This window comes from Chelonia mydas, chromosome 19 (assembly GCF_015237465.2).
Source record: "Chelonia mydas isolate rCheMyd1 chromosome 19, rCheMyd1.pri.v2, whole genome shotgun sequence".
In the NCBI taxonomy this organism is placed as follows: Eukaryota; Metazoa; Chordata; order Testudines; family Cheloniidae; genus Chelonia; species Chelonia mydas.
The window spans coordinates 8,193,274-8,220,695 of record NC_051259.2 but is presented as its reverse complement, the minus strand read 5'-3'; the positions used below and the strand labels follow the sequence as shown (position 1 = coordinate 8,220,695).

Below are 27,422 nucleotides of genomic sequence, written 5' to 3'. Positions count from 1 at the left end.
ACCAGGAAGGGGAGTGGTGCTAAGAACAGTTGAGACTCTGATAGCTGGAGTTTAGCATGGCAAGGTGATGTGTGTTTATTACTATTAATTGTTTGCATTACATTAGTACATAGAGGCCCTAACAGAAATCAGGACCCTATTATGCTATATGATGTATGAGAAACATAATAGACTGTCCCTGAGAACTTGTAATTTTAACAGACAATGCAGACAAATGATGGGAGGGGAAACTGAGATGTAGAGAGGTGAAGTGACTTCCTCAAAGTGATACAGTAGTCCAGTGGCAGAGACCAAGAACAGAATCCAGTTCTTCTAACTTGCAGTCTGATGTCCTATCCACTAGGCAACACTGTCTTTCTCTTATCCTGTGATATTAAGGTAAATCTCCCAGTCCTTATGGGTCTCAGTGGCTTCCTTTGCTTGAGATTTATCATTTCCATGCCTTTGGTGGTCCATTATCAATGCCTGTCATCATTTCCCCAGCCAAGTAATGAAGAGCTATATTGAGCCTGTCTCACCTGGTGGTTGTTTTTTGGAAGCTGCCTGTTCTGTCCTAGCAAAAAAAACTCTTGGTAAGAAATAAATTATTTTTTAATGTGAATGTGGCTGTACAAATTCCTAGCAGCACCAAAGTTCCTGCCTAGAAGGCCTCTTCTCTTCTGGATGCCTGCACATCACTCCCATTAGCACTAATGAGAGTTAACATTGATGAAGGCGAGAGCATGGGAAGTTCCTGGCCCTTTACCTGGGTGGGGGTTTGTCACAGCAGTGAGTCTTCAGAAAAGATTTCAGTTAGATTTCGGGGTGGGGGTTAAATCGTCCCATTTCAAATCACTGACACTTTAAATTTGAAGCTTAAGTACAAAGCTGTTGAAAAACATCTGAGAAAGTGAAGCCAACGTCCTGAGCTAAATAACTACCGAAGGAGCCAAAAAGGCAGGCAGTTTGCCCTCTCCCTGCCTGACAATGCTCCGCTACCTGGCCATCTGTCACCAGTGACTGCATATGATATCAAGACGTTCTCTCTCAGCTTCTCAGATGGAGCTGGAAGGAAACCCCGTGTGCACCGCTGGACCACACGAGATGCTGTAATGGGCTTTGATCAGCTGGAATTACCAACTTGGCTGAAGTGTGTTAAACATCTGTGATGTGTCTGTCTGTCTCCAGTAGGTGCACCTGCTATGGAGTGACCCCTGCTGAGAAGGGGAAACATGACTCAGAAATGAATTGAGTTCCAGGCTATGGTATACCAGTCCGTGGCACTCCTCTGGTGCCTTTCATAGGAGGGTCTCCAAGCGCTTTATTGCTAAGTCTCGTGATGCCCCAGTGAGGTAGTTAAGGGGTGCACAGGGATCATTTCACCCACCACTAAAATGCATCTCGCTCTGGTCTGACTTTCTAGAGGAACGAACCCCTGCAGCAGGGATATGAAAGGAGAAATCTCAACTTGCCGGGGATGAGGAGTTTGGGGTGCAGCAGGTAGGTTGCCCTGGGGCTCGGGCCCAGAGAGGAGGACTCCCCGAGGCCCTCTCCTTGCTGACACAGTGAGCTCCAGGGGAGAGGGGAGCCCCTCCCCTGCTCAACACTCACCCAAGTCTCCCCCCAGGGTGCTCAGGAGGTCCAGCCAGGATAGCTCCCCCAGCAGCCGCCTCAGCCTGCCCCCAGCACCAATCCCTTGTAGCCGGCAGCGGCCGGCAAGGGAGCGCAGTGCAGAGCTGTAGGGGGCAGCCACCCGTGGTCCAGAGCAGGCAGGGACGCTCGGGGGTGGCAGGCAGGGCTGGGGGATGCTCTGAGTGGGGCACGCAGGGGCGGTAGGTGAGGCTGGGGGAGAGACCTGGCCCCGGACATCGATGGCGCCGGGCCCTGCGGGCCTTGAATTTTCTGGTGCCTGGGCACCATGGGCTCATATAACTCACTGCCCCTGCCTCTTTGGAGATGCATCAAGGGCTCCCTCCGATGTCAGACCTCCCACCAAGGTGTCCGGCCCCAACCTTTGGGGCATGAGGTTGTGAGGCCACAATGTGACTCCTCCTTGCACCAGCATCCTTGCTGCCCCTGCCCAGATGTGCAGTAGGGTGGGCAGACACCCTTGTCCCAGGGAAGTCTGAACCCATAGGTTCTCCATGGGGAGGGGTGGGTTGCAGTGGGACGACTCAACTGAAGTCTGGAAGGTGCTGTAAAAGCTGAGTATTAAAGTCTGTCCTAAATGCTCATGGAGACCTTATCTGCTTCGATCTCTACCCATAACAGTAAACACCCATTAGCTGCCTGGCTTCAAAGTCTCAGCAGTGGTGGGAAGGGCTTCTGCATGGCTGGGGGACATTTCCCCCAGTGCATATACATCACTGGAGGCTCCCATTTCCAACTTTTCCCATGCCTCTCTTTCACTGATACTCCTGTCATTCAGATGAGCTCGTCCTCTCCTGATGGCAAAGGGGCCAGAGAGGACTCCTGCCTCCTTGGAGACTTTCCTCCCGGCGATGGGGAGGGCGGGAGCTGTTCAGACAGGAGACTGGGGGCCTCTGCATTAATTCTTGTCAGCTGCAGAATGGGTGTGGTGGTGGGAAGCACATTCTACCCAGCGTTCTGGGAACATCCCGCTGCTAAGGCTAAGGGCCAGATCCTCAGTCGATGTAAATCTATGTCGCTCCATTGGAGCCCATGGACTGATCTCCATGATAATGCCACCCAACCCAACGTCCCCCTCACTCCCCAGCCTCTGCCGAGCCCCAGGTGTAACTTGCATCATCCTCGGAAAGTCAGCACACAGGCTCTGTTGGACCAAAGGAGTAAGTGAATGCCAGAGACACGGCACGTTCGCTGCAAGGGCCCAGCTACCCGCTTTGTAACTTGGGGGCTGTTAGCATGGTGCGTTTCCAAGTGCTCAGCACCCACAATTGGGGTGATGTCAGGATCACGCCTGGGACATGGGGAGGGGGTTGGGCCTAATGATCAGAGCCATGGGGTTGGCCAGACCTGGAGATGAGTGGGCCACTGCTATGTCAAGTAGTAGCTTAGCTCTGCTTCTCCACCAGTCCAGAAGTGCAGCCAATTGGGTAGCCCCTGCCAGGGTCAGCTATGCCCAGGATGTTGCTAGGAGACTGGCCCGGCAGTGACAGGCAAGAATTTCAAAGGCGCTCAGCACTCAAAATGCACCCAATGTGGTGAGCAACTTGGAACACCTGGCCACCTGCGCTGGTGCCTAGATGGGAGCTGGGCTCTCCTGAGTTATCGGACCCTAGTGCCAAATAATTACTGCCCTGGTTGAACCTCAGCTTAACATGTCTACTCTCCATCCACCAACTGCAAATCACCTGGGGCCAGATGTACCCTGGTGTGTCAGGAGGAGAAGCTGCTGATGCGAATGGAGTTGTACCTGACACCACTGACGGACTTGGCCCCGGGTGAATGTTCTCCTTTGCTGTTGTCTTGTTTAAAGAAAGGATGAACCTTAGAGAGGTGTTGGGGTGACAGCCCTGAAGGGTGGTGGCCTCTGTTTGCCCAGGCTTCCCCCACACAAATGTCCTGTCCCTCAGCAGGCAGGACCCCCTGGCAAGCTGGGCGGGGGTGGCCAGTCTCCATAACCCACTCCCAAGAAGAGGCTCAGGACTGGTCTAGACTACCAAGCTTTAGCAGCAATGCTTGCCTTCTGTCAGCACAGCCTTGTACGCCACACACACGATTTTGGAGGCCTGGCAGCAAACTCCTGAACTTTCGTCAGTTAAGTTAAAGCGGTTCCCTGCATGATGTAAGCCCTCCACCAGCCCCGTGCCTGTGTGGATGCGGATGTACATCCATTCCTTCAGAAACTAGCCCACAGTGCATCTGTCCTCACAGCAGTGACCACTGGGGTGGAAATGTTGAACTCTGCTGCCGTCTGCGCTGGTTATGCTAGTGCTGTCTGTGACGGGGACACTTCTTTGCTACAAACTTGGGAACCCACCAAAGGCATTCCACGTTGGTCATCAAACAGTTAATCACTTATTTCACTGGTGAGTAAGCCTGAATTTACCTTTACCTTTGCGTGTTCCTTCTTCCTTCCCTGGCTTGCAAATCAGCAACAATAGAAGTGAGAGGTATTGAATTAGTTAGCAAGCTAATTAACTTTGGTAGCACCTATTGCCTTGCCAGCCAACCTCTACAATGCAAAACATTGCCAGCACTCAGATGCCCCTCTTGCCCAAACAGGGAGTAAAAATGGCCACTGATGCTCGCAAGAGGATCCGGTAGAACCACGCTGCCTTCATGTGGGCTCTTGAAAGTACTGCCGCCTCTAGGCGGTGCTCTCTCCCACTACCCTGGCTTTGACTCGTGTCCACTTGTGCAGCTCACTCCCCTTCCCGTGATGTTGTTTCAATGTAAGGGACATGAGATACTTGTCTTCCCTCCCCCACAGCTGTAGTGTTATCTCCACCTTACTGCTGTTGAGCTGAACACAGCCAGCATCCAACGCATTTCCGATTTGGAGCGAGATCTTAAAAGTTCTTTTGAACCCTCTGCCAAGCAAAGGGATTGGTCTTTTCTCAGTGCAGTCCACTCTGTGTTCATTTAGATGGAATCTATGGGCCCAAAGAGCTGTCACAGATAACATCACCATGAAACTGTCTAACATTAAACAATTTTAAACAAGGTTCAGGGGTTGGAATACAGAGACCTCAGTCTGCTTAGGACCTCAGCAAACACACCATTAAAAATCCTTTGAACCTTTTATTAAAGATACAGACAAGAAGGGAAAACAGTTAAAGCTTTTGAAATATATCATGTGAAGTAAGGCTTTCATTTTAGTTACAATATTTGTTCCCTTTCCGTTTTGCTGGAGAGAGTTTTTAGAAGGGAAAAAACCCTTGTCTGACTGTCTCTTAGATGGTATTAAAGATGGTAATTTTGGCCTTTTGGGGGAAAAGAGAAGTTAGTTGAGATGGGCTGGTGGTGGTTTTTGCTCTCATTGTTAAGGTCCGATCCTGGTTCCTAAGAAGATAAAACAAGACAAACACAAAAGGGGAAAGAAAAGAACACAAAGATAGGAAATGCTACTTCTGCTTCTGGTGTTGACTCTCACTTGCTACCTCAGTGGTGGAAAAACACAGGCCTGGCAAGGTGTAATCAGCCCTTCCAAGAGCTGACAAACCTGTGCCAGCGTTGGGCTGTTTAGGGCATTGCTTTTCTCTAGTCATGGGCTTATAGCAGTGTTGTAAAATATACAGTCTTGGCCAGCTGAGCCAGATTTGTCTTGGGTGAGGTGTGGCTTCTCAGTGACTGATTGCATTCTGGTGACTGCATCTTGTACTTCCCAGGAGTGGCAGGTTCTCTTTGCTGAGGTGAGGAAGTCAGGTAAAAATCTCTGCCTATTTCCATCTCCCAGATCAAACAGCAGTGGGTGCCCATGCAGGTAATCCTCAGCTGCCACGGACAGCTCATTGGTTTGCACTGGAGTGGTCCTTTCCCCTTACAGTAACATGTCTCACCAACACGGTCATCCAGGAGAGAGGTTAAAGTGGCACCTAAGCGGATCTGTGCATGCAGGAGTCCCACTAGGGCTGAGGTTGGTCCATGCAATGCCCTGCAAAGAGCCTGAAACTTCTGTTAGCATGGAATGCAGCCATTTGGCCTTTGTGTGGGATGAGAGGTGATCAGAGAACCATAGCAAAGTAAAGGGACTTCAAGAAGTCATCTAGTCCAGCAGGATTAAGTATCCCTAGACCATCTCTGACAGGTGTTTGTCCAACCTGTTCTTAAAACCTCAGACGACAGGGAGGTTATGGCATCACCAGGTAACCTCGTCCAGTGCTTAACTGTCCTTACAGATACAATGGTTTTTCTAACTGCCCTTGTTGCAAATTAAGCCCATTACTTCTCATCCTCTCCTGGGTGGACACAGAGAACAAGTGATCACCATCCTCTCTATAACAACCTTTGACATATTCGAAGACTGTTATCATGTCCCTCCTCAGGTCTTCTCCTTTGCCTTCCTGAATCCTTTGAAAGACGTTCCAGAGTGAATAGGAACCAAAATACCGGAGACAGCGGAAGCCAGAGCACTCAAATTCCACACTGCTGGGGCAATATAAGAACCTATACAGAGAGCGAATATACCATACTGAATCACAGAAGACCCAGTCCCACAGGCTACAGGCTAAACACTCCACTGCAAGCTCTTTGAAGAGAACCACTCCAGGACTTCCCAGTGATAGGGTGGGAAAGTTCAAGCTCCTCCAGCCTGGGAACCAAGGACAAGTCCAGCTGCCATATCACAGAGTGCCAGGATCAGGCTCGGGGCTCTCCGTGAAGCTGTTACAGCACCTCAGAGGATTCGGCCAGTGCTTGTCACTTTGATTGATCTGCTTCTCTTCGAGTATGTGTCTTCCCCAAGAGGTCAAAGTAACAGAAACAGATGCTCCCTAGGGTGATCACTGCTTATGAAATGGGCTGCTATTCCTGGACCTTAGTGTGGAAGGGCCGTATAGTATGTGTGCCCATGGCTGCTCCCTTTATCATGTGACTCGTCCCACAGAAGGTGACTGTACTGTATGAACCGGTAAGTAGGAAGGAAGGAGGCTGCTGTGGAAGTGGAAATGGAGCCAAACATGGTTGGAATCAGAGAGGGATCTTCCCAGCCCAACTCCAGGGCGCCCTTCCGTCCAGCATCACACACATGGGGAGAGGCTCGGTGCCAAAGGAAGTGAGATCAGAGCTGCTGGCCAGAAACCAGGGTGGCCTTGAAAAATTATGAGCTTCCATGTGAAAAATGTTGTTTTAGTGAAATTTGTCTTTGGGAAATTTTGAAACAAAACCATTTTGAATGGCCTTTTTCATTGAATGTTGGTTTTTGAAAATCAAAATGCATATCTTATATTCAAACCAAAACCAGACTGATTTGTCTTCATTACATTGCTAAGTTTCCCATGAATATTTCTGAAGGAAAAATGTCAAATGGAACTCCCATGTCCCATCCCAGTTTTTCAACCAGCTCCAGCTAAGACACTTCAGGGTCTGCAGGCTTAGAGAGGTGGTTAGGGCACTAGCTGAGGATTTGGGAGAGCTGGGTTCAATTCCCTGCTCTGCCACAGTCTTCCTGTGTGACCTTGGGCAAGTCCCTTAGCTGCGCTGTGCCTCAGTTTCCCTTATGTATAGTGAGGACAGTAGCACTGCCCTCCCTCACTGGGCATAAATACACTGTGAGGCTCTTAGATACTACAGCAAGGGGGGGTCATGAAGTGCCTTAGATCAGACCCATTGGACCAAAATTGCATTGTGATAAGACATTGGGAGTGATGAGAATCCCACTCACACTGAGGCTGGTTCCCTTTGCCTAGATGCTCCGGGGTGAGGAGAAAAGGAGATGCCCAGAAATATGTGTTGTGCTTAACAGAGAAATCAGTGGGACCCGTCCCTGCCCCGAGGATCTTACAATCTAGGTTAGAGGAGCTAGGGCACAGGAGAGATGACAAGAGGTTGGGGAGGACTTCACACTGTCGGGTCAGGGGGTTGCTCACCACGCACGTTATGCTAGTTAGCGGGCTGCATGGGTGGGGCTGGCTCTGAGGAAGCATCTGAAGGAGGAGAGAGAGAGGCTACACAGCATCTGTGATCCAGGCAGTCGTTCCCAGCAAGGGAGAAAGCACTAAGTGCTGGAGAAGGATAGAGGGGCCCCGGAGGGAAGCACAGAGGGGTGTGAGCAGGGACTACCAGGAGAGAAGATGTCAGTGGCACAGTCTGTGTGGAGCCTGGAAGTCGAGGACGAGGCCACACAGGATGTGGAGTTGCAGAGAAGCCGCCAGAGGGACACAGTGTTGCCCAACTCTCATGATTTGATCCCAAGTCTCATGATATTTGGTGGCTTTCTTAAAGCCCCAGCTGCAGGAGTCAGGTGGGAATTGCAGCTTTCCAAGTTTCTAGCTCTCACAGGTTTGGAGAAAAGCCTGAAAATGTGACCTAGGTCTGACCCGAAGGGCTCAGAACCCAGCAGGCAACAAGAAAGAACCAACGACCTTTACATCAATCCCCTCATGTTGGGGGGCGGGGGGGGGAAGGGGGCTGACTCATGATTTTTGAATGCTGGAGAAACTGGGCACCCATGAAGGGAGGTCAGCTGATTGGAGAGGAGGAGGTCAGCTACTGCAGTTTGGACAGACTGACCGAGAGCAGTGCAAGAGCTGGGGGACCCTGAAAGCAGAGGAGTGCAGCAGCCTGAAGGATGGAGAGAAAGAAGTGCACTTTAGAGAGAATACACAGGAGGAAACACTGGGGGTAAAGATACAGGGGGCAGGGATTGTCTCTTACTCCGTGTATGTACAGCGCCTAGTGCAATGGGGCCTCTATATCTCAGCTGGGGTGATTACTCGGTAAAGATGTTCTGCTGGATTGGGCCCTTTGGTAAATTGCAAAATGAAACAAACAGCCCAAATGGCAAAGAGCCACTGGGATGTTTAAATGGCTTTCCGTCTGAATAACCAAAGGGCTTCGGAGTCAATCATTAACCTAAGCTTTTAGGGCTAGAGGTAAGATATGTTTTTAAACACGATCTTTACCGTATAGCGTCCCTTTAAGAACATTGTCAAAACATCCAGTGAGAGCTACCAGGAAGTCTAACTGCATTTGACTAAAGGCTTGGCAACACTGGAAATTTACAACAGCCTAGCTGGGTCTCTGAGGAGTGTGAAAAATCCACACCCCTGACAAACTAATGCCCGCTGTAGACAGTGCTAGGTCAATGGAAGAATTCTTCTGTCAACATAGTCACCACCTCTTGGGGAGGCAGATTACCCAGTACCAGGTTTACAATGTGCCAATGGTGCCATCGCACCGAGCCCATGCTTGGAAGAGGGCCATAATAACTACACGGTGGCCCACAAAAGGTTAATCCGGCCCTGGGGTTACCTACGCTGGTGGGCGAACCCCTCCCGTCAGCATGGGTTGCATCTATGCAGACACGTGACACCGCTGGAGCATTTCAAGTGTAGACAAGCCCTAAGATTTTCAATTTCTGGTGTATGTGAGACAGCTTGGCTCACTCGACACTCCCTGCCTGAGATATTCGTCAATCCAGCGTGACGTTATTCTACCCCAGGTAACGAGAGCCAATAGGAAAATGGGAGATAAGGGGCAGGGCAGGGATTCCATGAAATTTTGAAACAAGCAAACAAAAAAAAAAAAACCTTTAAAAAATGTTTTCCACTGAAGTTTTCCAGTGCTTTGACAGAAAACGGAAAACTTTTTGGTCGTCAAAACTCAAAATTTTGTCCATGTTTCACTGAAAAAAAACTGGAAAATTTAGGGGAGAAAGAACCCCAAATCAACAGCAAAAAATTTCTTGACACAAAAAGGCCATTTTGCATCAAAAAATGTGTTCCTAATGAAAAATGTCAGTGATCTCTAAATGAGCAACAAAAATAAAAATAAAAAGACATTAGCAGCTGGAATGACTCTAGTAGAGACCACCATCAGCCTTTATTAGTATTATTTATTAGTCTTGCTTGTGAAAATCACAATTTTCTGTTGTCCAAACAGGAAGAGTTCATTAAACCGGTGCTGTCCCCACCGTGCCCCAGTGCATAGGGGGTGCTACCATCCATCATTCACAGGTGCTCTCAGTTGCTCTTGATCCCCTGCAGATAGAGGCAGGTGTGGTCATAGTGGCAGGCTCTGACTGCCCCAGCCAGCTCATCTCAGCTTCCTTTCAGCTTAGCTACCTCTGGTGCTGGATGCTTGACCTGGCATTTGTTTCCAGGTAATTAGCAGTTAAGGTAGCTTTGAGAAGCAAAGCGTCCAAGCTGGAATGTCAGACTCAGACCCATCAGCCCATCCCTAATCCCACAGGGAAGTGCCTCCTTTGTATGTGTTTGTAGGTTGGAGAGTTCTTGTTCTTCCTCGCTTTTCCCTGCACCCAAATCCTGGCCCAGAGATCACCTGCGCTTTTTCTTTATTCCATGACCTGGGAGCATGGAAATGGCTCTGGTCCTCATAGCGACGCTCATACCAGAAATCCCCTCTGTCTGTCAGCAAGGGTCTCCAGCTGGCAGGGGATTGGGATCACTCCAGGCTTGGCTGTGAAGATGACTTCTGCACCGACTGGGCCAAAGCCCCCGGTCATCACTTAGTATCACTCAAGCAGGGGGCCCACTGGAACCAACGCGAGTTTGCCTGAGTAGTAACTGAAGGCCTGATGCTGCCCCCCGCTTACTTTCACTGCATTGCACCTTCCTGACAGGGCTAATCCCATGGCTTTCAGGAGGGCTGCTCATGGGGAAAGGGGTAGTCAAGCCCTGACTCAGTAAGGGCTGAATCACTGGTTGCAAAGTCAGAAGATAGCTGGGACTCTCTAAGTTTCACTATTATTGTGATTATGGTAGTGCATAAATGCATCAGCTGAGGTCAGTGCCCCGTTGTGGTAGGTGCTATAAAACAGAGTGAGAGTCAATCCCTGCCCCAAAGAGCTTACAATCTAGACAGACAGAACAGAGGGGAAAGAGACACAGATAGATCAAGGGCAGAGCTGGGAAAAGCACCTAGCTCTCCTGACTTCCACGCCAGTGCCCTACATGCTGTACGATGCTGTATGACAACCTGGATTTTACACACTGTTTAAGATTGTGGCTCATGCATTTTTGCCCTGATCTGGAGCCCACACAGCCCCACTGAAGTCTGGGTATGCTGGAGTGAGAGTAGAGTTCGGCTGTAAGGGTCTCATGTTGGATGCCCAAAGTTAGTGGACACCTTTGAAAATCTGGGTGCAAGCCAATACAGAAAAGGGCACTGGAGGTGGAGGGAGTTTTAATAAAGCACATTTCAAGTTCCTAAGTGAGTCTCAATTCCATCCCAGATTAATGCCTGTATCCTCCTATATTCCATGTGCTAAGTATCCCATGGGTTTTTGCTTGCTAGGCAGCACCACCTGGTGGTACTGACCTGCCATGTTAGCTTGTTTCTTTTCTGTGATTTAGTTAGTTTTGGGGGGCTGAATAGGGTGACCAGATGTCCCAATTTTATAGGGACAGTCCCGATTTTTGGGTCTTTTTCTTATATAGGCTCCTATTAACCCCCCACCCCCATCCCGATTTTTCACACTTGCTGTCTGGTCACCCTAGGGCTGAAACCTTGACCCTGTTGAAGTCAAAGAGAGTTTTGCCATTAACTTCCATGAGGCCAGGATTTAACCCCTGATGTTCTACAGGGACACACAGGCATGGAGGTCGGAGTCTCCTAACTCTTGCTAAAAATTGCATGTTCTCTTTTATATTGACCTTCCTCCAGGGCTCTTAGGAAGACCTGAAGTGAGGTATTTGCTCTAGATGCTGTTGCCCACTCCGCTGCAGAGTGGGGGGAAAGAGTCAGAAATTGCTACTCGCCTTCCTGTGCAACCCCACTCCAGGTCTGGAAACTTCCTCTACCTTCACCATGGTGAGTCACCCTCTTTGAGCATTGTAATCAGTGGACACTGTCTGACCTCTGCCACGGATGGGGGTATTAACCTGTTATAACCCTGAACCACGTCAGGTGACTGGGGACTAGGGATAAAGATCACCTAGCTACCAACAACCCTATGTGTCAGCCTTTCTTTCCAGGCACATGTGTGCAGGCAGCCCTAGCACACACATGTGCATTCGCTGTCTCTCTGTGCACTGCTCACACCTCCTGTGTGCCTGTCTCTCCCCGGCTGTCCTGTTCACCACCACAGGGGAGCCTTGCAGACCCAGCACCCACTCTCCATCGTCTTTAACGGACACAGTAGATCCCTCACTGAGATCTGAGGCATCCTAAAGAGTTGTTGGTGCCCAGGAGTGGAGCATCTCCTGAGAGTGGCTGGGAATGTGCTCGGGGAAGGGGGATGAGGGGATGCCCCCGGGGCAATGACAGGAACAAAACAATGGCCACCCATACCTTGCTCCCATTTGTTGGTTCTCCTGCAAGTGAAGGTTCCACGGCACAATGCAGGCAGGCAGTGAGCGAACCAGCCTCTGGGCAGAGCTTGGTGGAGAAAGCTCATTCCCTTTTGCAGGGGATTTTGAGATTTCAACATTTCTCTCATCAGTTTAGAGCATCTGCACTAGCGGAGATGCTGGGGTGAAAGTTTTGTTTATGTTCTGCATTGCCTTTTTTGTTAATTGATGAAACTCTCCACAATCATCTATCAGTCTGTCTGGACTTGTTGAAATGCTGGTAAGGGAAAAATCAAGTCAGGGCTCACCTGCAACACCACACCCACCGGAAAGGGGACGCACTGGGTCAGCCTGGAGCAATAACAGTTCTCAATACACAAAGGAGAAATCTATGGTCTCTGTGAGAAAGCGCCCAGGGGTGTGACTGGGTGTAGACCTGGAGTCTAGTCCCAGCTCTGCCACTGATAACAGTGTGACTTTGGCAGGTCACTTTCCACATCTCCGTAACTCAGTTTCCCCATCTGTAAAATGGGCATAATAATATCTTCTAAAAATATGCTCAGCCCCAAGACATAGTCTCAACACAGGAATGACTGGATGAAATTCTTTAGCCTGCTACTAGACACACAGGCTGGGTAATCATAATGATCTCTTCTGCCCCTAAAATCTATGTATGGATCTAAGAATACTTCCCCACACCAGAAGGCTATTTGGAAGCAGAAGTATTTGTAAAGCACTTTGGAAGGGAAGGCTAGAGCGTATTTATCATTGAAGGCTGAGAGATGTTTTCTTTTATTACAGCAATAGTTAAACTGGGAGCTGTGCACCCTTACATACAGGTGTTGTATGTTCAAAGTACAGCTCAGCCTTTGGATTGCAGCTGATGTGTGAGGCTACCTCTCTCTCAGGGAGTGGTTCATGTGTTCTCCTGTGGGTGGCTGACGGGCAACACTACTTATTACAGGAAACTGGATAATGAAAGTGGTCATACAAAAGAAACTCATTACAAGCAGGAAGTCGTGACTTCAGCATGTCTACCGGGAGAATCGGAGTCCTGTTAGCTCTGTCTTCCTTACAGCAGATTCTAGGTACGGTATGGACATCTTTGTGCTGCTTTGCTCATGTTAAAGGCATAGTCCAAGGATAGGTTTCAGAGTAATAGCCGTGTTAGTCTGTATTCGCAAAAAGAAAAGGAGTACTGGTGGCACCTTAGAGACTAACCAATATATTTGAGCATGAGCTTTCGTGAGCTACAGCTCACTTCATCGGTGAAGTGAGCTGTAGCTCACGAAAGCTCATGCTCAAATATATTGGTTAGTCTCTAAGGTGCCACCAGTACTCCTTTTCTTTTTAGTCCAAGGATAGCGTATCCTTTTTGCTTTGTCTTTGCCAAAGCACTCAAAGTCTCTGTGGATGGGGCCTCAGCCATGTAAACAGGAGTGAAAGGCTCTGGGGTGGATAAATGTCAAATGAAAGGTTTTCCTCTCAGGTGTGCCTACATTTGAAATGGGAGGTGCGATTCCCTGTTCATGGAGATATACCCACGCTAGTGCCTAAAACTAGCAGTGTGTCTGTGGGGGTCCAGGCCCTGGGGGTTGGGCGGGATTGTTCTCTGGGTGGCTAGTCCCAGCAGCTGCCAGTGCTGCTGTGGACATGCTGCTATTTTTAGGCGCTTGCTCACGCAGAGCTAGTGCAGGTCCATTTACAGGAGCTGGGCATCACACCCCCACCTCAGACGTGGACCTACCCTAAAAAGCATCTTGCTGAAGGAGCAGGGATGGCTAGAAATTGGTTCTGTCCTGAAAACCCCAGGTGCCTGGCGTGTAGGGCTGGCAGGGCCGTGGCCTGCTTCGGACTCAGAAATCTGGAATTTTGGGAGTGATCTGTTTTGAAAAATTGGAGTTGAAACAGTTGTCTGAGGAATTGCTGTAGGAACTGAAGGCAGCACCTTCAAACCAGAGCATGTAAACTAAGAACTGATCCAGTCCTTTCCCCGGAGCCGGATCTGAACCCCAAGCTGCTTTCAGGGGTTGAGAAAAGCATGGGCAGCCTATGACCTCGTTGAGGCTGGACTCAGGTGCCCCGAGCTTGTTCTTGCGCTTGAAGGACAAAGCCTGAGGGGCAGGAAAATGGGCAAAACCAAAACATGGTCCAACCCCGCGCCCCCCTCCCCCGAGGGCCGGGGTGAATCACGCCCATTGGGAGTGCTGCAGGAAGGCATCAGAGAGCAGTAGGTCCTCACACGTGCTGTTCTCCCATGAGCGCCCAAACCCGTCCCAGCCCCAGAATCAAGGCTGGAGCATTTGAATAGCTTTTCCTTCCTATTTCCTTCCTTTCCAGGCTCTGTAGCTCTGGGGCAGCCCACCGTGCCACTGTCCCCCCCTCGCAACGTGACGCTGCTGTCGAAGGATTTCGGCATGGTTTTGACATGGCTCCCCGGGGAGGGGTCCCCGCCAGATGTGCTGTATACCGTGAGATACCAAAGGTGGGTGTCCCACAAGGGAAAATGACTAGAAGTGCCTGGGGCTTGTTCCCCATGGCGGTTGGGGTGTGGGGAGAACTGTGTGTGGCGGTTCTATTAGCGAGGTCTGTTCACAGCTTTTTATGCCGGATGGACCAGGCCCGCAAACAAACTGATCAGGTACAGGGCCGTCCCTTGTAGGGCTAGGATTGCCAGAGGTCTGGTTTTCAACTGGAACACCAGTCGAAAAGGGAACCTGGCGGCTCCGGTCAGCACTGCTGACCAGGCCATTAAAAGTCTCATTGGCACGGGGCTGGTAGGCTCCCTACCTGGCTCCACGCAGCTCTCCAGAAGCAGGGACATCTCCCTGCAGCCCCTAGGTGGAGGCACTGCCAGGGAGGCTCTGTGTGTTGCCCCTGCCGCGAGTGCCAGCTCTGCAGCTCCCACTGGCCAGGAACTGCAGCCAATGGGAGCTGTGGGGGTGATGCCTGCAGGCAAGGCAGTGCACAGAGCCACCTGGCCGTGCCTCCACCTAGGAGCCAAGAGACATGCTGCCAGCTTCCTGGAAGCCACCTGAGTTAAGCGCCGCCTGGAGCCCAAACCCTCTCCCACACCCCAACCCTCTGCCCCAGCCCTGAGCCCCCTCCCGCACCCAAACGTCCTCCTGGAGCCTGCACCCCCCACTCCCTCCTGCACCCCAACCCCCTGCCCCAGCTTGGAACCACCCCCTGCACTCCGAACCCCTCGGCCCCAGTCCAGAACCCCCTCCTGCACCCCAAACCCCTCATCCCTGGCCCCAGCCTACAGCCCACACCCCCAGCCAGAGCCCTCACCTCCCCCCAGCCCTGACCCCCCTCCCACACTCTGAACCCCTCATTTCTGGCCCCACCTCAGAGCCTGCACCCCCAGCTCAGAGCCCATATCCCCTCCCGCACCCCAACTGCCAGCCTCAGCTCAGAGCCCCCTCCCACACTCCAAACCCCTCAGCCCCAGCCCAGAGCCCGTTCCACACCCCCCAGCCAGAGCCCTCACCCCCTCCCAGACCCCAATCCCTGTGGGAGGGGGTGAAAATGAGCTGAAAATGAGCAAGTGAGTGAGGGTGGGGGAGAGCAAGCAACAGAAGGAAGGGGGAAGGAGTGAGCAGGGGTGGGGCATCAGAGAAGGGGTGGGGTGGGGCCTTGGGGAAGGGGTGGGGCAGGGGGTGGGGCCAGGGTGTTCGGTTTTGTGCGACTAAAAGTTGGCAACCCTATGTAGAGCACTGAGGGAAGCTGGGGTGCAGGCAACTTAGAGCCTGGTTAAAAGCGCTCCCCGGCGCTGCCCAGGCCAGCAGGGCTGTGTTTGTTCTCTGTGCTGTCACGGGGACTGTCTTAGTACACCCCACGCAGTCTGGCTGCTAAAATTCCCTTTCTCCCCTGCCATTCTGAGCACACCCCTGTGGTCCCTGTCTGGCTTCCTGCCTCTTACCGCTGCAGTTTCAAGTTCCTTAATCTCACCTGCCCCAGGCTCTGCCTTCCTCTTTCACCTCTCCCTAGAGGGTCTCTCTTTTGCTGATCTCCCTTCAGCTGGCCCCTTGCTTCCGGCCTTGCCTTCCTCTCCAGGTGGTGTCAGTTCCCATGGGCCTGGTTCTTTGGGGCCTGAGCCAAGTCAGTAGACGTCTTTCCGTTGATGACCATGTAACCGGAGACATGGCGTTTCACCAGCAGGAAGCTGGTGCAGCAGAGTGGAGAATCTGGCCCCTTGTTTTCATCTACCAAGCACAATCTCTCTCTTCCTTCTCTCTCCTTAAAACCCACTGCTTCAAACCTCCCCTTCCTTTGATCCTCCCTCAGCCTTCCCTCCCCTGGGCTGCCTCTCCTCCTGCCTGTGTTTGCCTCTCTTCCCCAGGGCCTGCTTGTGCAGCCCACATTGGGAGGACTTGCAGATCCTGATCCATCCCGCAGGGATGTCAATGGGAGCCTTTTCACTGGCCTCCATGGGCAGGGAGTAGGCCCAATGAGCTTAAGCTAAGAGTTTCAAAAGTGATTTGCAGGCCCCAGTGTGAGACACTTTCAAGGGGTCTGATCCTCAGGAGTTGCAGAGGACCATCCCTCTGGAACTCAGGACCTTTTAAGGCAGCTCAAGTAGGGCACCCAAAACCCCCCCAGGGGTGCCTAAAATTACGAGTCACATTTGAAAATCTTGGCCTGGGGTTGTAAAGCTTTTTAGGGAAGAGGCTGGGTCTCATTCCTTCTACCTTATATGTAATATCTGAGTGCCTGACTGTGTTTAATGTGCTGCTCATCATGACATCAGTGCAAGGCATGGCAGGGCAGTGTTATTATCCCTGTTTTACAGATGAGGAAACTGAGGCACGGACACTAAGTCGGTGTCTATGCTTACCGCGGTGTGTGGAGCCCAGAGGTAGCATGCCCCGCAGCACAGGAGTAAACAGCAGTGTAGACGGCGAAGCACTGCTTAACCCTGTAGAGTAGAGACATGCCAGAACCTTAGTGTGTGTACCCTACACAGCCCTACATGCCCAAGCTGGGCCTCCCATGTCTGGACTGCTATTTTTAGCAGTGTAGTGTCCTGCTACCTCTCCTCTGCCAGAGCCTTTCCCCACCGCAGGGAAAGCCTCTGTCAGCGGGGAAAGCTCTGTCAGCTCTGGCACGGTGGAAACAGTGGGGAAAGGCTGCAGCAGCTTCCCTGCTGCCAGAGAATTTCCCATGCACCCCACTTTTCACTGCAGTATGTAGCTACACGTACCCTATACCATGCCACCATCAGTATCACGGCATGTGTGATTTTCCCAAGATCACCCAGGAAGTCTGAGTCAGAAAAGGGGATTTGATCCATGGTTGCCTGAGTTCCAGGTTTGCACCCTAACCACTGGGCAATCCTTCCTTTCATTGTTTAGCTGCAAAGCAGAATGTAAATCTGTGAGGCCATTTAAATAATTAGAATCTGGGCTCTGTCTCTTTGCCAGGGCCAATCCCTGGGAATAGGCAAATATGGGGAGAGCTCTGCCGTAAGCCCTCAGCCATGTTTGGTACTAGTTCTGCAAAACGCCACCCCTGCTAGCCCAAAGAAGCACTAGATGTTCAACCCTGTGTTGGTTTTGTTTCTTCTTTCAGATGGGATCACTTAAAGCACTGGGAAAAGGTCCAACACTGCAGAAATATTTCCCAAACCACCTGCAATCTGACTTGTGTGCCAGACCTGTACAACAAATTCAGCGCCCGTGTCAAAGCCCGGTCAGCAGGGCGCAGGTCCCCTTGGGTGGAGTCGGGAGTCATGGAATATCATTTTGATGGTATGTTATTGTTAGTCTATGCTATGGCTGAACAGCCTTTCCAGAGAGAATGTTTGTGTGATGCCCCCACAGGGCTAGAAGAGTTTGGAGTTTCCCTCTACTCTCTTCCACGCTTGTAAGATTTCGTAAGGTGCTCAGATACCATGGTGCTGGACACGGCATAAGAACCTGAATAGAACAGACCCACACTACAGCTGTAGGCCCTATGCAGAGAGCTGAGTCTCAACAACCTCCCCTGGGGGAAGGACAGTGCCCGTTGGGGAGTTTCTGATCGGCAGCTCTTTGTCCTTCATTATCCAACATGTTCACTGAGATCGTGGCTTCTGCAGATCAAGGGGCTACTGCCAAGTCAGATGCTTAAAGCACTGGCAGGCCCACTGACGGGGGGGCGGGGGGTAACAGGGGCAACTGCCCAGGGGCCTGGGTGATTTAAAAGGGCCCGGGGGCCGCCGGCGGCAGCACAGCAGGCTAAGGCAGGCTTCCTGCCCGCCCTCACTCTGCGCTGCTGCGGCAGCGCTTGGGGAGGGGGTCTCCACGCATTGCCCCCGCCCCAAGTGCAGACTCCGCAGCTCCCATTGGCTGGGAACTGCAGCCAATGGGAGCTGCGGGGGTGGTGCCTGTGGGCAGCGGCAGGCGGAGACTCCCTAGGCCCCCCACCTAGGAGCCACTGTCAGAGGGGTGTGCCAGTTGCTTTCGGGAGCCACCCGAGGTAAGCGCCGACCCCCTGAACCCCTCCTGAACCCCAACCCCCTACCCAAGCCTAGACCCTGCACCCCACACCCAAACTCCCTCCCAGAGTCCGACCCCGCATCCCTTCCCGCACCCAATTCCCTCCCAGAGGAAGGGGCGGGGCAGGGGGTGGGGCAAGGGTTTTTGGGTTTGCGTGATTAGACAGTTGGCAACCCAACTGGGCGGGCATGTGGAAGCCCTGGCTGTGCGGAAGAGCGCAGCCGGCAGCTCGCTGGGCACCAGCCAGCACAGGCGCAGCACCGCCCAGATTTCAGGCGGACCACGTCCGCACAGGTTCGGCTTGTGCATGCATGGGGGCCCACTGATTGTTGTGCCCTGGGGCCTGGAATTGCTGTCGGCGAGCCTGAGCACTGGCTTTGAACTCTTTGTAGCCATCTAAGAAAGAGCCTGAGCTTCACAAAAACTTAGTGTCCAGGGTTGCTTTATATGTGGCCTGTTTGGGTGGCTGGCTTTGGGCTGCATACTGGGATCTATGCGAGTGATGCTCTAACATCTGGGCACTCAATTGCAGTGGAACTGGCTCCCCCGACACTAAAAGTGAGCGTGACGGAAACTACAATCACCGTGAGTGCCACCTTCCCCCTGGCCTCCTGTGTGAACGAAGCCTTTATCGGTCTGAAGTATGACCTGGATTTCTGGGAAGCCGGAACTGAAGACAAGGTCAGAAGACCAGTGTTTCATTGGATTAGGCATAGATACGTACTGGAGATGCAAAGCTTGGATCTTGGTCCAAATGTCTCTAAAGTTCTGGGGAGGGGAGAGGGTTGGATCTGGGTTTTTGGGAACTGGGAATCATGGGAATAGTTGTTTGATTCCAGTTCCTTCTGCTATATATCCCACAATGTACAGAGACAAAAGTCCCACGATACATAGAGTCCTGCAAAGAAGCAAAGCCTCATGGGATACCTGCCCACGTCCTCCACACAAAGTCCAAAGTGTGAGACACACTGATAGGTATTGAATCAGAGAACAGTTGACGTTGTGTATACAGAGCAGGCCGTCTCACATGCACCAGTTAGTGTGCAAAACACTCAGTGCAAAATTAACACCCCCCAACCCCACCCCTAGTGCAGCCAAGGCCTAGAAGACTGAAATAGTCAAATGAGAAATACCAGTGCCAGACCAGGCGTCTGTGGAGTCATACGTGGTTCTTGCCTGACTAACATCTACACACTGAAGAGGAAAGACGTGTCACAAAGGTCCCTCCAGAGTCTAAACAGAGGATCCAGGTCTGAACAGAGAACCCCAACTGTCTCCAACCCTCTGTTTTCCTTGTGTCTCAGCAGAAGCAGTACTATGACAACATGAAGCAGGACAAGGTAACAATCAACACTTCTGTGCTCAGCGGCAATTACTGCCTGAGTGCCAGGGCTTCCTTCCAAGCAATCCAACTAAAACACAGCAAGTTCTCCAAGCCAGTGTGCGTGCTGTTGAAGTCCAAAGGTACGGCCCTGCTGGGAGGGAGCAAGGGGATCGGTGGGAAGGGGCAGGGCTGGGAGGAAATGTTTCCATCCAAACTGGTTTTTAATGGAGAATTGGGTGGTCCAGGAAAGAGGCTGGTTTTGCAAAAAAAGTGACTCCTTTCTGTGGAAATTTTTGTCAAAAACCAAAATGCCCAAAAAACTGAAAGACTTTCGCCATAAACCAAAATATTTTAGCCAAAATAACTTGGTTTTTCAGCCCAGAATTTTTGGTATTTGAATTTCCCCTGAAAATATAAATTGTCCATGGAGAACCTAGATTAAGCTGTTTGGTTTTTTTCCATTTTCAGCAATGTTTTCTGTAAAAAAATGAATTAGGTTTTGACCAGCTCTAGACAGGATGCTGGTCTGGATGTGGGCAGACCTGAGTTCTGTTCCTGGTTTGGTCATTGACCTGCTGGCCAAATCACTCCCTTGTCTAGGCTGTTGTCAGATGAGGAGAATGACACTAGGATTTGAGATCGATGGATGGGAAGTCCTTTGTAAGAAGCTAGCAGTATTTGTAGAACATGTCCACAGCAACAGAACTATTTCTTGGCTTTCTCTCTTGCAGCCATGGACTGGAAGTTCCTCGTCACCATTGCAGTCCCATTGCTCGTCCTGCTTTTCCTTTGCGCTGCTGCTGCCTCCGTCCTATGTCTGTGTAAACAAGCTGCCAAGAGAGAGAAGAGGCCTCAAGCTTTGGTATGGAACGACTGCGTTATTGGATCAATCCTGAAAGCTGCCGTGTTCTTGCAACTCTTCCTGATTTCCTCCGCACCTATCAGGATTGGGTCCAGAGTTGAGATCCGATAACGCATACTTCAGTGTATTTGAACAGCGGTAGCACACAAGGCTTAGGAAAGGGATAGATAATAGGATAGAAAATATCATCTTGCCGCTATATAAATCCCTGGTATGGCCATATCTTGAATACTGCGTGCAGATGTGGTCGCCCCATCTCAAAAAAGATATATTGGAATTGGTTCAGAAAAGCGAACAAAAATGACTAGGGGTATGGAAGGGACAGGAGCTGCTTCCAGCTGCAGGGGAGGAGCGGGGAAATCATAGAATATCCGGGTTGGAAGGGACCTCAGGAGGTTATCTAGTCCAACCCCCTGCTCAAAGCAGGACCAATCCCCAATTTTTGCCCCAGATCCCTAAATGGCCCCCTCAAGGATTGAACTCTCAACCCTGGGTTTAGCAGGCCAATGCTCAAACCACCAAGCTATCCCTCCCCCCAGGGAAGGGATGACCTGGCCCGTGTTGTTGCAGAGCTCATCTCCTCTCCACCCCTCACCCCCAGTGTGGCTGGAAGCAGCTTGTCCCTTTCTGCCCACACAGTGTCAAAAGGCAGCTATCACCTCCAGGCTGCTGCTGGGCACCCACATAAGCCAGCCACCTCGGCTATGGCGCAGGCAGGAAGGGGTTAAGCCCTAAGAATGCATTTTGCACCAGGGCCCAGGGAACCTGACTGCAGGGGCTTCAGTGAACACGGCCAGAGGGGTGGTTCAGGAAGGGAGGATTCCTAGGGGATGGAGCAGCCCTGCGCTCCCTGGGGGCAAGACCCGGGGGTGGGGTGCTGAAGAGGGTGCTAAGCCTCTGCCCTGAGGGCTGCTGTGGAGCCTGCAGGTTCGGGTGTGAACAGGCTGGAAATTGCTTCTCCCCGCCCCAATCCTGCCACTTCAGAGCTTAGCTGAGGGGCGGAGAGGCTTCCCCGTGCCAGCGCTGTGGGTGAGCTGAACACTCTGACCAGGGGTTCTCCACACAGTGCTGGGAGCAGGATACGACCCGCTGGGGGGGATATGGAGGACCAGAGGGGCAGGGGGGGCGAAGGGGCAAAGCAGGGAGAGGAGAGTTAGAGGGGGAGCATGAAGGGTGGGCAGCAGAGGCGACATGTAACTGGCCATCACCTGGTGCCTGCCAGCACTCACCAGCCACCACAGCACGCAGCCAGCACCAGCCAGAAGCAGGATGGGATGGCGGGGCCCTGCTGGCCGAGAGCTGGCACACAGCGGGGGCTGCGTTGATGAACCAGCAGGGGAAGCGGCCAGCCCCGCACGCTGCATCTTCGCCCCACCACCAGCCTTGCGCACCCACCCCATCGTCCGCCACTGGACACACCCCCGCCCCCTTCACCACTGGTGGGTGGGCGGCTGGCAAGCAGGGACCTGGCCAGCAGCAGGACCCACCGTACTGATGCGGGGGAGACAGAAAATACAGGACCATTTGCCTGTTTTTAAGAAAAAGTCTGGACACCTGCAGTAGAGCTTAAATACGGGACTGTCCCTTTAAAAATGGAACGTCTGGTCATCCTAACTGAAGTCAGTTGGGACTGGGCCCCATTGTGCTGTACAGGCCCACAATAAGAGCCATTCTCCAGGCTCTCTGCCACTTCCCATGCCCACTACAGTTGCTTTAAAAAGTATCCATCAAAATGAAAACCCCCTTTAACCTGCCAATCTCATTTCCCTTCCCGCTAGGATTTCTCCCATTTCAGAGCTCCTGGGAAGATCCTTGAGAAGGAGACCAGCGAAAAGGAGTTCTTTGAGGAAGACCTCGTCTGCGTGGAGAAGCCAGCATTGGGAGGGAGAAGGAGTGGTCCTTCAGTGAGGAACAATGTATCACTAAAGGCTTCTCTCCTCTCACTCTGGGAGGAAGAGGAGGAGGATGACAGCAGCAGTTTCAGACCCTACACTGAAATGCCTCGGTTCCCGAAGAGAGCTCCCAACTGCCAAGCAGCCAGCACGAGTCACCAAGGGTCCCACTTGGGCTCTGAACTGGGTGGCTCCCACCTTGAGGGAGGATCTGTGTCTAACCTAGCAGGGTTAGAGTTCTCTCAGCTTGTTTGGAGAAGAGGCTCGGCCGAGGAGGACACCTCTGGGTTCCAAGACAGCGAGAAATCCTTCCTTTCTGAGAGTTCCTCCTTGGGAGACTTCTCTCTCACTGAAGCCAGATATCCAGCTACTAGTGGACATGGGCAGCATGTCTGCCAAGGAGACACCTTCCTTCAGGTGACTGTGTTGATGGAGGGGCTGAATGGGAAGCCTCTTGTCAGCGAGGACTCCGAGGGCTTCCCTCTTGATGGGCAGCTTGTTTGCTTCCAGACTTTAAAGCTCGCAGAGGATGAGGGCATTGCAAGCGACAGTGACAGCCTCACCGTGTGCTCAGAAGAAGACCCACCACCCCTGGCCTCGGTAGTAAGCGAGATTTTTGAAACAGAGACACGGGGGAAAGGTGACAGCTTGCAGCAAGAGAGCGATCCAAAGTTTAAATTCCAGGGATATCAGCATGTGCGTTATATGCCAAGGAACTGACGGGGTTAGCAGTCCTCTGGTTGGTCTGGATCTAGGGAGCTCCATCCAGGAGGAAAACAATGACAAGTGTTTGTCAGACCCAAGATTTATGCTGCTTATGCATTACCACCCATGCAAAATGCTTTCTGCTACTGTTTGTCCTGCCTAGGGCTAGGTCTTCCTTCACTCACAGAAAGAGGTGGGTTTTTGTTTGGAAAAACAAGGCACTGTAGTTTTACCATGAGGTAAGCAAAGCAAGGTAGACCTCAGGCAGGGGTATGGTGCTAGTTCTGCCTAGCTACCTCATGGTAACACTACAAGTGCCTTGTCTCCACTTAGAATTTTACAGTGAGATAAGGATCTTGGGCTAGTTATTGTTAAGGCTGCATGACCTCTGTCATGGAGTTCATGGAAGTCATGAATTCAGTGACTTTCCGGGACTTCTGCAATGGCCGGTGCAGCTGACCCCAGGGCCATCCAAGCAGCTGGCCCCAGGGGCCTCAGAGCAATGGCTGGCCAGGTGCAGTCAGCCCCCGCTGTCAAGCAGAGGCCAGCCATCGGCCCCCAAGGTTCCCCCAGAGCAATGGTGCCCAGGGGCCCCAGGAGCAGCTAAGGTTTAGTCAGGGGTATTTATAGTAAAAGTCATGGACATGTCATGAGCAATAAACAAATATTCATGACCTGTGACCTGTCCATGACTTTTACTATAAATACCCGACTTAAAAATAGCCATGACTACATCTTAGCCTTAATTATTGTACTGTAAAAAACACACACCTTTGTGTCAGTGAAGACAAAGCCAAGGGCTGTGTAAAACTGCCAGCAAAATGCTGGCAACATGGTATGTTCCAATTGTGTGTGGATTTCAACCTAGGCCAGCACACTTCCGTTTCCCCAGCTGTCATTGTGCAGTTGCTTCCCTTGCTGGATGGGACTATCTTGGGTGGACATTTGCATCCCACATAGACATTTGGACACATCTGTTTTTCGTGGGGTAAAGGGAGCTTCCTGGTCCGCCTGTAGCGCTTGCCCTTCGTATTTGAACAGAGAGAACAAAAATCGAGGTGGGCAATGTGAGATGTTTGTTTTGGTTATTTATTTTGATTTATATAAAAACACACCTGTCGGTGCTGAAATTCACCCTGCTGAGCAGAGTGGCTCAAACCTGCTGTGTAATGTTTGGGGGGCGTTCCGCATGTGCGTGTATTTGCATTTTCCCACCACAACACAGGGCTACCTCTGCTCACCGGAGAAAGCCCATGCTATTTGCCAGAATGGAATCCCTTCCAGTCCTTCCCATCATCACTCGGTGTGAGTGAAATTCTGAGCAATTCATCGTGCACATTGCTTCATTTGTGCCAGGGCTGAGCCCGGCACTTCTCGGCCTGGCAGTTCAGAGCCCTGGCACCACTGGACTTGCTGCATTAGTTAGGAATGTAAAAAAATTGCTAGAGGCCTGCCACTTAATTGCTTGAGCCTCAGCACCTCTTTCATTACAAATTAAGCACTGATCATACATCTCTCCTCCAAGATTACTATTTGCTGTTGTAGGCTGCAGTTCCCTTGCTGCTTACCCATCTCTGAGCGAAGAATCAAAGCTTCAATACCACCCCAAACTACCCAAGAAGGGGGTGCTAGACAGAGGTGGGATCTGTGCCTGTCTCTAGGGGCTGATGGTGTTTTACTTGTGGTGTTTCTGGCTGAAATGAACTTGATATGTATGTTTTATTCCGGTAAAGGAGATCAAGAAAGGCAAACTGGTTAAAGGGGAAATAGTGAGCTGCCTTTGCTCAGAGCTCTCCATGCTCACTGAGACATACCTTAGAGAGTTTACACTTGGAGAAAAAGGCAGGGGAGTATTAATGTGGGTCTTTAATGTTCACAGCCTTCAGGGGATGGGGAGACTGAGATCAAGCACCAGAAGCAGGGGAAGGGATCACGTGATGGATAATGGCAACAATGCCTTTCACCATTATGGGTCACTCCCTATGTTTCAGATCAGATAATGACTAGAGACAGCAGCAAGCTGCAGGGTTCAGAACCAGATCTGGACTTCGGTGTATTATCATAGAAGATTAGGGTTGGAAGACATTTTAGGAGGTCATCTAGTCCAACCCCCTGCTCAAAGCAGGACCAACACCATTGGTTCAGACGAGACTCGAGTAGCAATTGAAAGTTGTTACCATCTGACAGTTGTTCGACAGTCTGTGTGAAATGAGTTGATGGTCTTAGTCCCGTTCTCGGTGGACGTGTCCACATCACAATTGCCTTTGTCCCCCTTTGTATGGGGAATCGTAGATACCCAGATTTGCTTCCCTCTGCAGATTTGGGAGGAGAATGTAGGCTAAGAATTTGCTGCATGTGGCAGGGATCCGATTTCTTTATTTGAGGGGAGTTTGCGGCCTGATTTGCAGAGGTGCTAAGTCCAGGCCCGCTGTGAGTAACGGAAAAAATCAACCTTTAATGTGAAAACACCCAGGGAAATGGCAACAAATGCTATGTATCTAACCTGCCACGGAGGGCAGTGGTTTAGAAGTTTGGGCTCTGGGGCTGTCACTGTGATGTTAGAGAGACAACGTGGGTGAGGTAATATCTCTTTTTGGACCAACTTCTGTGGGTGAAAGAGATAAGCTTTTGAGCTACACGGAGCTCTTCTTCAGGCTGTTTGTACACACCCAGCCAGCAGCAGTACTCTGGCAAGCTTTAGCAAAACTTCAGCGATTTGGGATTTAGTCTCACATAAAGTCAGCACCGCTGATCTTACTGTCAGTGAAAGCAGATATGTGGTCTAGCAGGTAGAACAATGCAGCTGGGTGCTCTTCATTCACAGGAATCCCTGGGTTGAACGCTCTAACCTGTGTAATGCAGAGGTCCAGTCATCGCTCTGACCTTAAAATCTTTTAACTGCAAAATCGGATGACAAGACTTCTCACCCTTTTCCCCCATGGTGCAAAGCTCCAAGCAGAGTTTCATGTTAAAGCGGTGTTATAAATGACAGGTTTCAGAGTAGCAGCCGTGTTAGTCTGTATTCGCAAAAAGAAAAGGAGTACTTGTGGCACCTTAGAGACTAACCAATTTATTTGAGCATAAGCTTTCGTGAGCTACAGCTCACTTCATCGGATGCATAACATTTGTGTTATAAATGACACTCGTTCCAGTTCTGCCTCACTGGAGCTCACAGACCCCCACAAACTTGGGGAGGCTGGACTCCAACCCCATATCTGAGCTTTACAGCTTGGTCCCCCTCTCTCTGAAGAAAAACAAATTCCAAGAGGCAGGTTCCATCCCTCTACAAATTAAGACAGACGAGCAAGGCCTTCAAATAATAATCTCAAAGCACCTTGGGTGATGGAACGCTCTTGAGGATGAAGTCAAGCACCCACACCATAGTCCTTACATAGGTCATCATGAGTTATAGCAAGCCCCTGTCAACATGGGGTTGTAAGTAACATCAGTTCTGAGGGGAGGAAAATATGAGGGCAGTTTTACAGTCTTCATCCACAGAGCTCCTTGATGGACGGGGCTGTGTGATTAGACACAAGCAGTGTTAACTGATAGGTGGGTTTTGCTTAATTAACTGGTTGGACTTCTACAGCTTGCCCAGGTGAGGTGGGAGGGATACATACACAAGCTTTTCTATGAATTTGTGGCGCACTCGGAGCATTCATCAGGGCTTATATCCTACTGGGACGGGTGCTAGAGATAAATCTGAGGTAGAGAACTAGAGAATAAAAGAGGATCAAGGCCAGGGACTGCATAGGCATCAGGTATGGTATTTTCCTAATATATGTTTGGCCTTCAGGACATCGCAACCAGGTTATGGTGCACAGGGCTTTACTACTGTATTTGATGAGTGTTTGTAATTAATTTAAAGAGGTTGTAAGTTGGGCCCCAGGCTCATTTGAGATGGTTTGTGCTTGGGAGAAAAGCTTTGCACCTAAACCAAACTCCAAGGAAAAATGAAAGGGGAAACCAAGTATTTCGGATTTTTAAATTGGCTTTAAAGAGTACCAAGTTCCCACCCCAGAATGGGGCCGAGAGGTTGGCCCCCACCAGTTCATAGCGCAGCTCTGTTACACACTCAGGGAATGCTTTGAGGGTGATCTCGTTGATCAGCCATTTGCTTGGGCGAAAGCTCTGGTGGTGGTAGCAGCTAGATGTCGGGGGGGTGGCTGTTTTGCTCTGCCTCGGGTGAAACCCAGATTTATGTAGTAGGCCAGGATAGGCCTAGGCAATACTTGAGCCCCAGGATTTCACTCTGTTATGAACAGTAAGATACTGAGCAAC

At 51.0% G+C, this 27,422-nt stretch overlaps 1 protein-coding gene across 2 annotated transcripts; it reads left to right on the top strand.

Annotated features, from left to right (window-relative positions):
• Positions 1-16: 16 nt before the first annotated feature.
• On the top strand, positions 17-24,275 carry IFNLR1 (interferon lambda receptor 1). 2 transcript variants are annotated; one of them, XM_027830202.3, is made up of 9 exons: positions 17-64; positions 11,251-11,397; positions 12,841-12,964; positions 14,217-14,361; positions 17,451-17,629; positions 18,891-19,039; positions 19,666-19,822; positions 20,414-20,544; positions 22,323-24,275. In XM_027830202.3, exons 3-9 carry the CDS (start codon positions 12,907-12,909, stop codon positions 23,154-23,156), a joined length of 1,653 nt encoding a protein of 550 aa, XP_027686003.1. In that variant the 5' UTR covers positions 17-64; positions 11,251-11,397; positions 12,841-12,906; the 3' UTR covers positions 23,157-24,275. The 2 variants fall into 2 exon arrangements, with proteins under 2 accessions (XP_027686003.1, XP_027686002.1); XM_027830201.3 differs by having other exon boundaries at positions 19,663-19,822.
• The last annotated feature ends 3,147 nt before the right edge of the window (positions 24,276-27,422 follow it).

Coding starts and splice junctions, on each gene's coding strand:
- IFNLR1 (XM_027830201.3), top strand. CDS start 12,907: ATGTCTACCGGGAGAATCGGAGTCCTGTTAGCTCTGTCTTCCTTACAG. Junction 12,965..14,216: donor TTCCTTACAGCAGATTCTAG/GTACGGTATGGA, acceptor CTTCCTTTCCAG/GCTCTGTAGCTCTGGGGCAG. Junction 14,362..17,450: donor TATACCGTGAGATACCAAAG/GTGGGTGTCCCA, acceptor TTCTTCTTTCAG/ATGGGATCACTTAAAGCACT.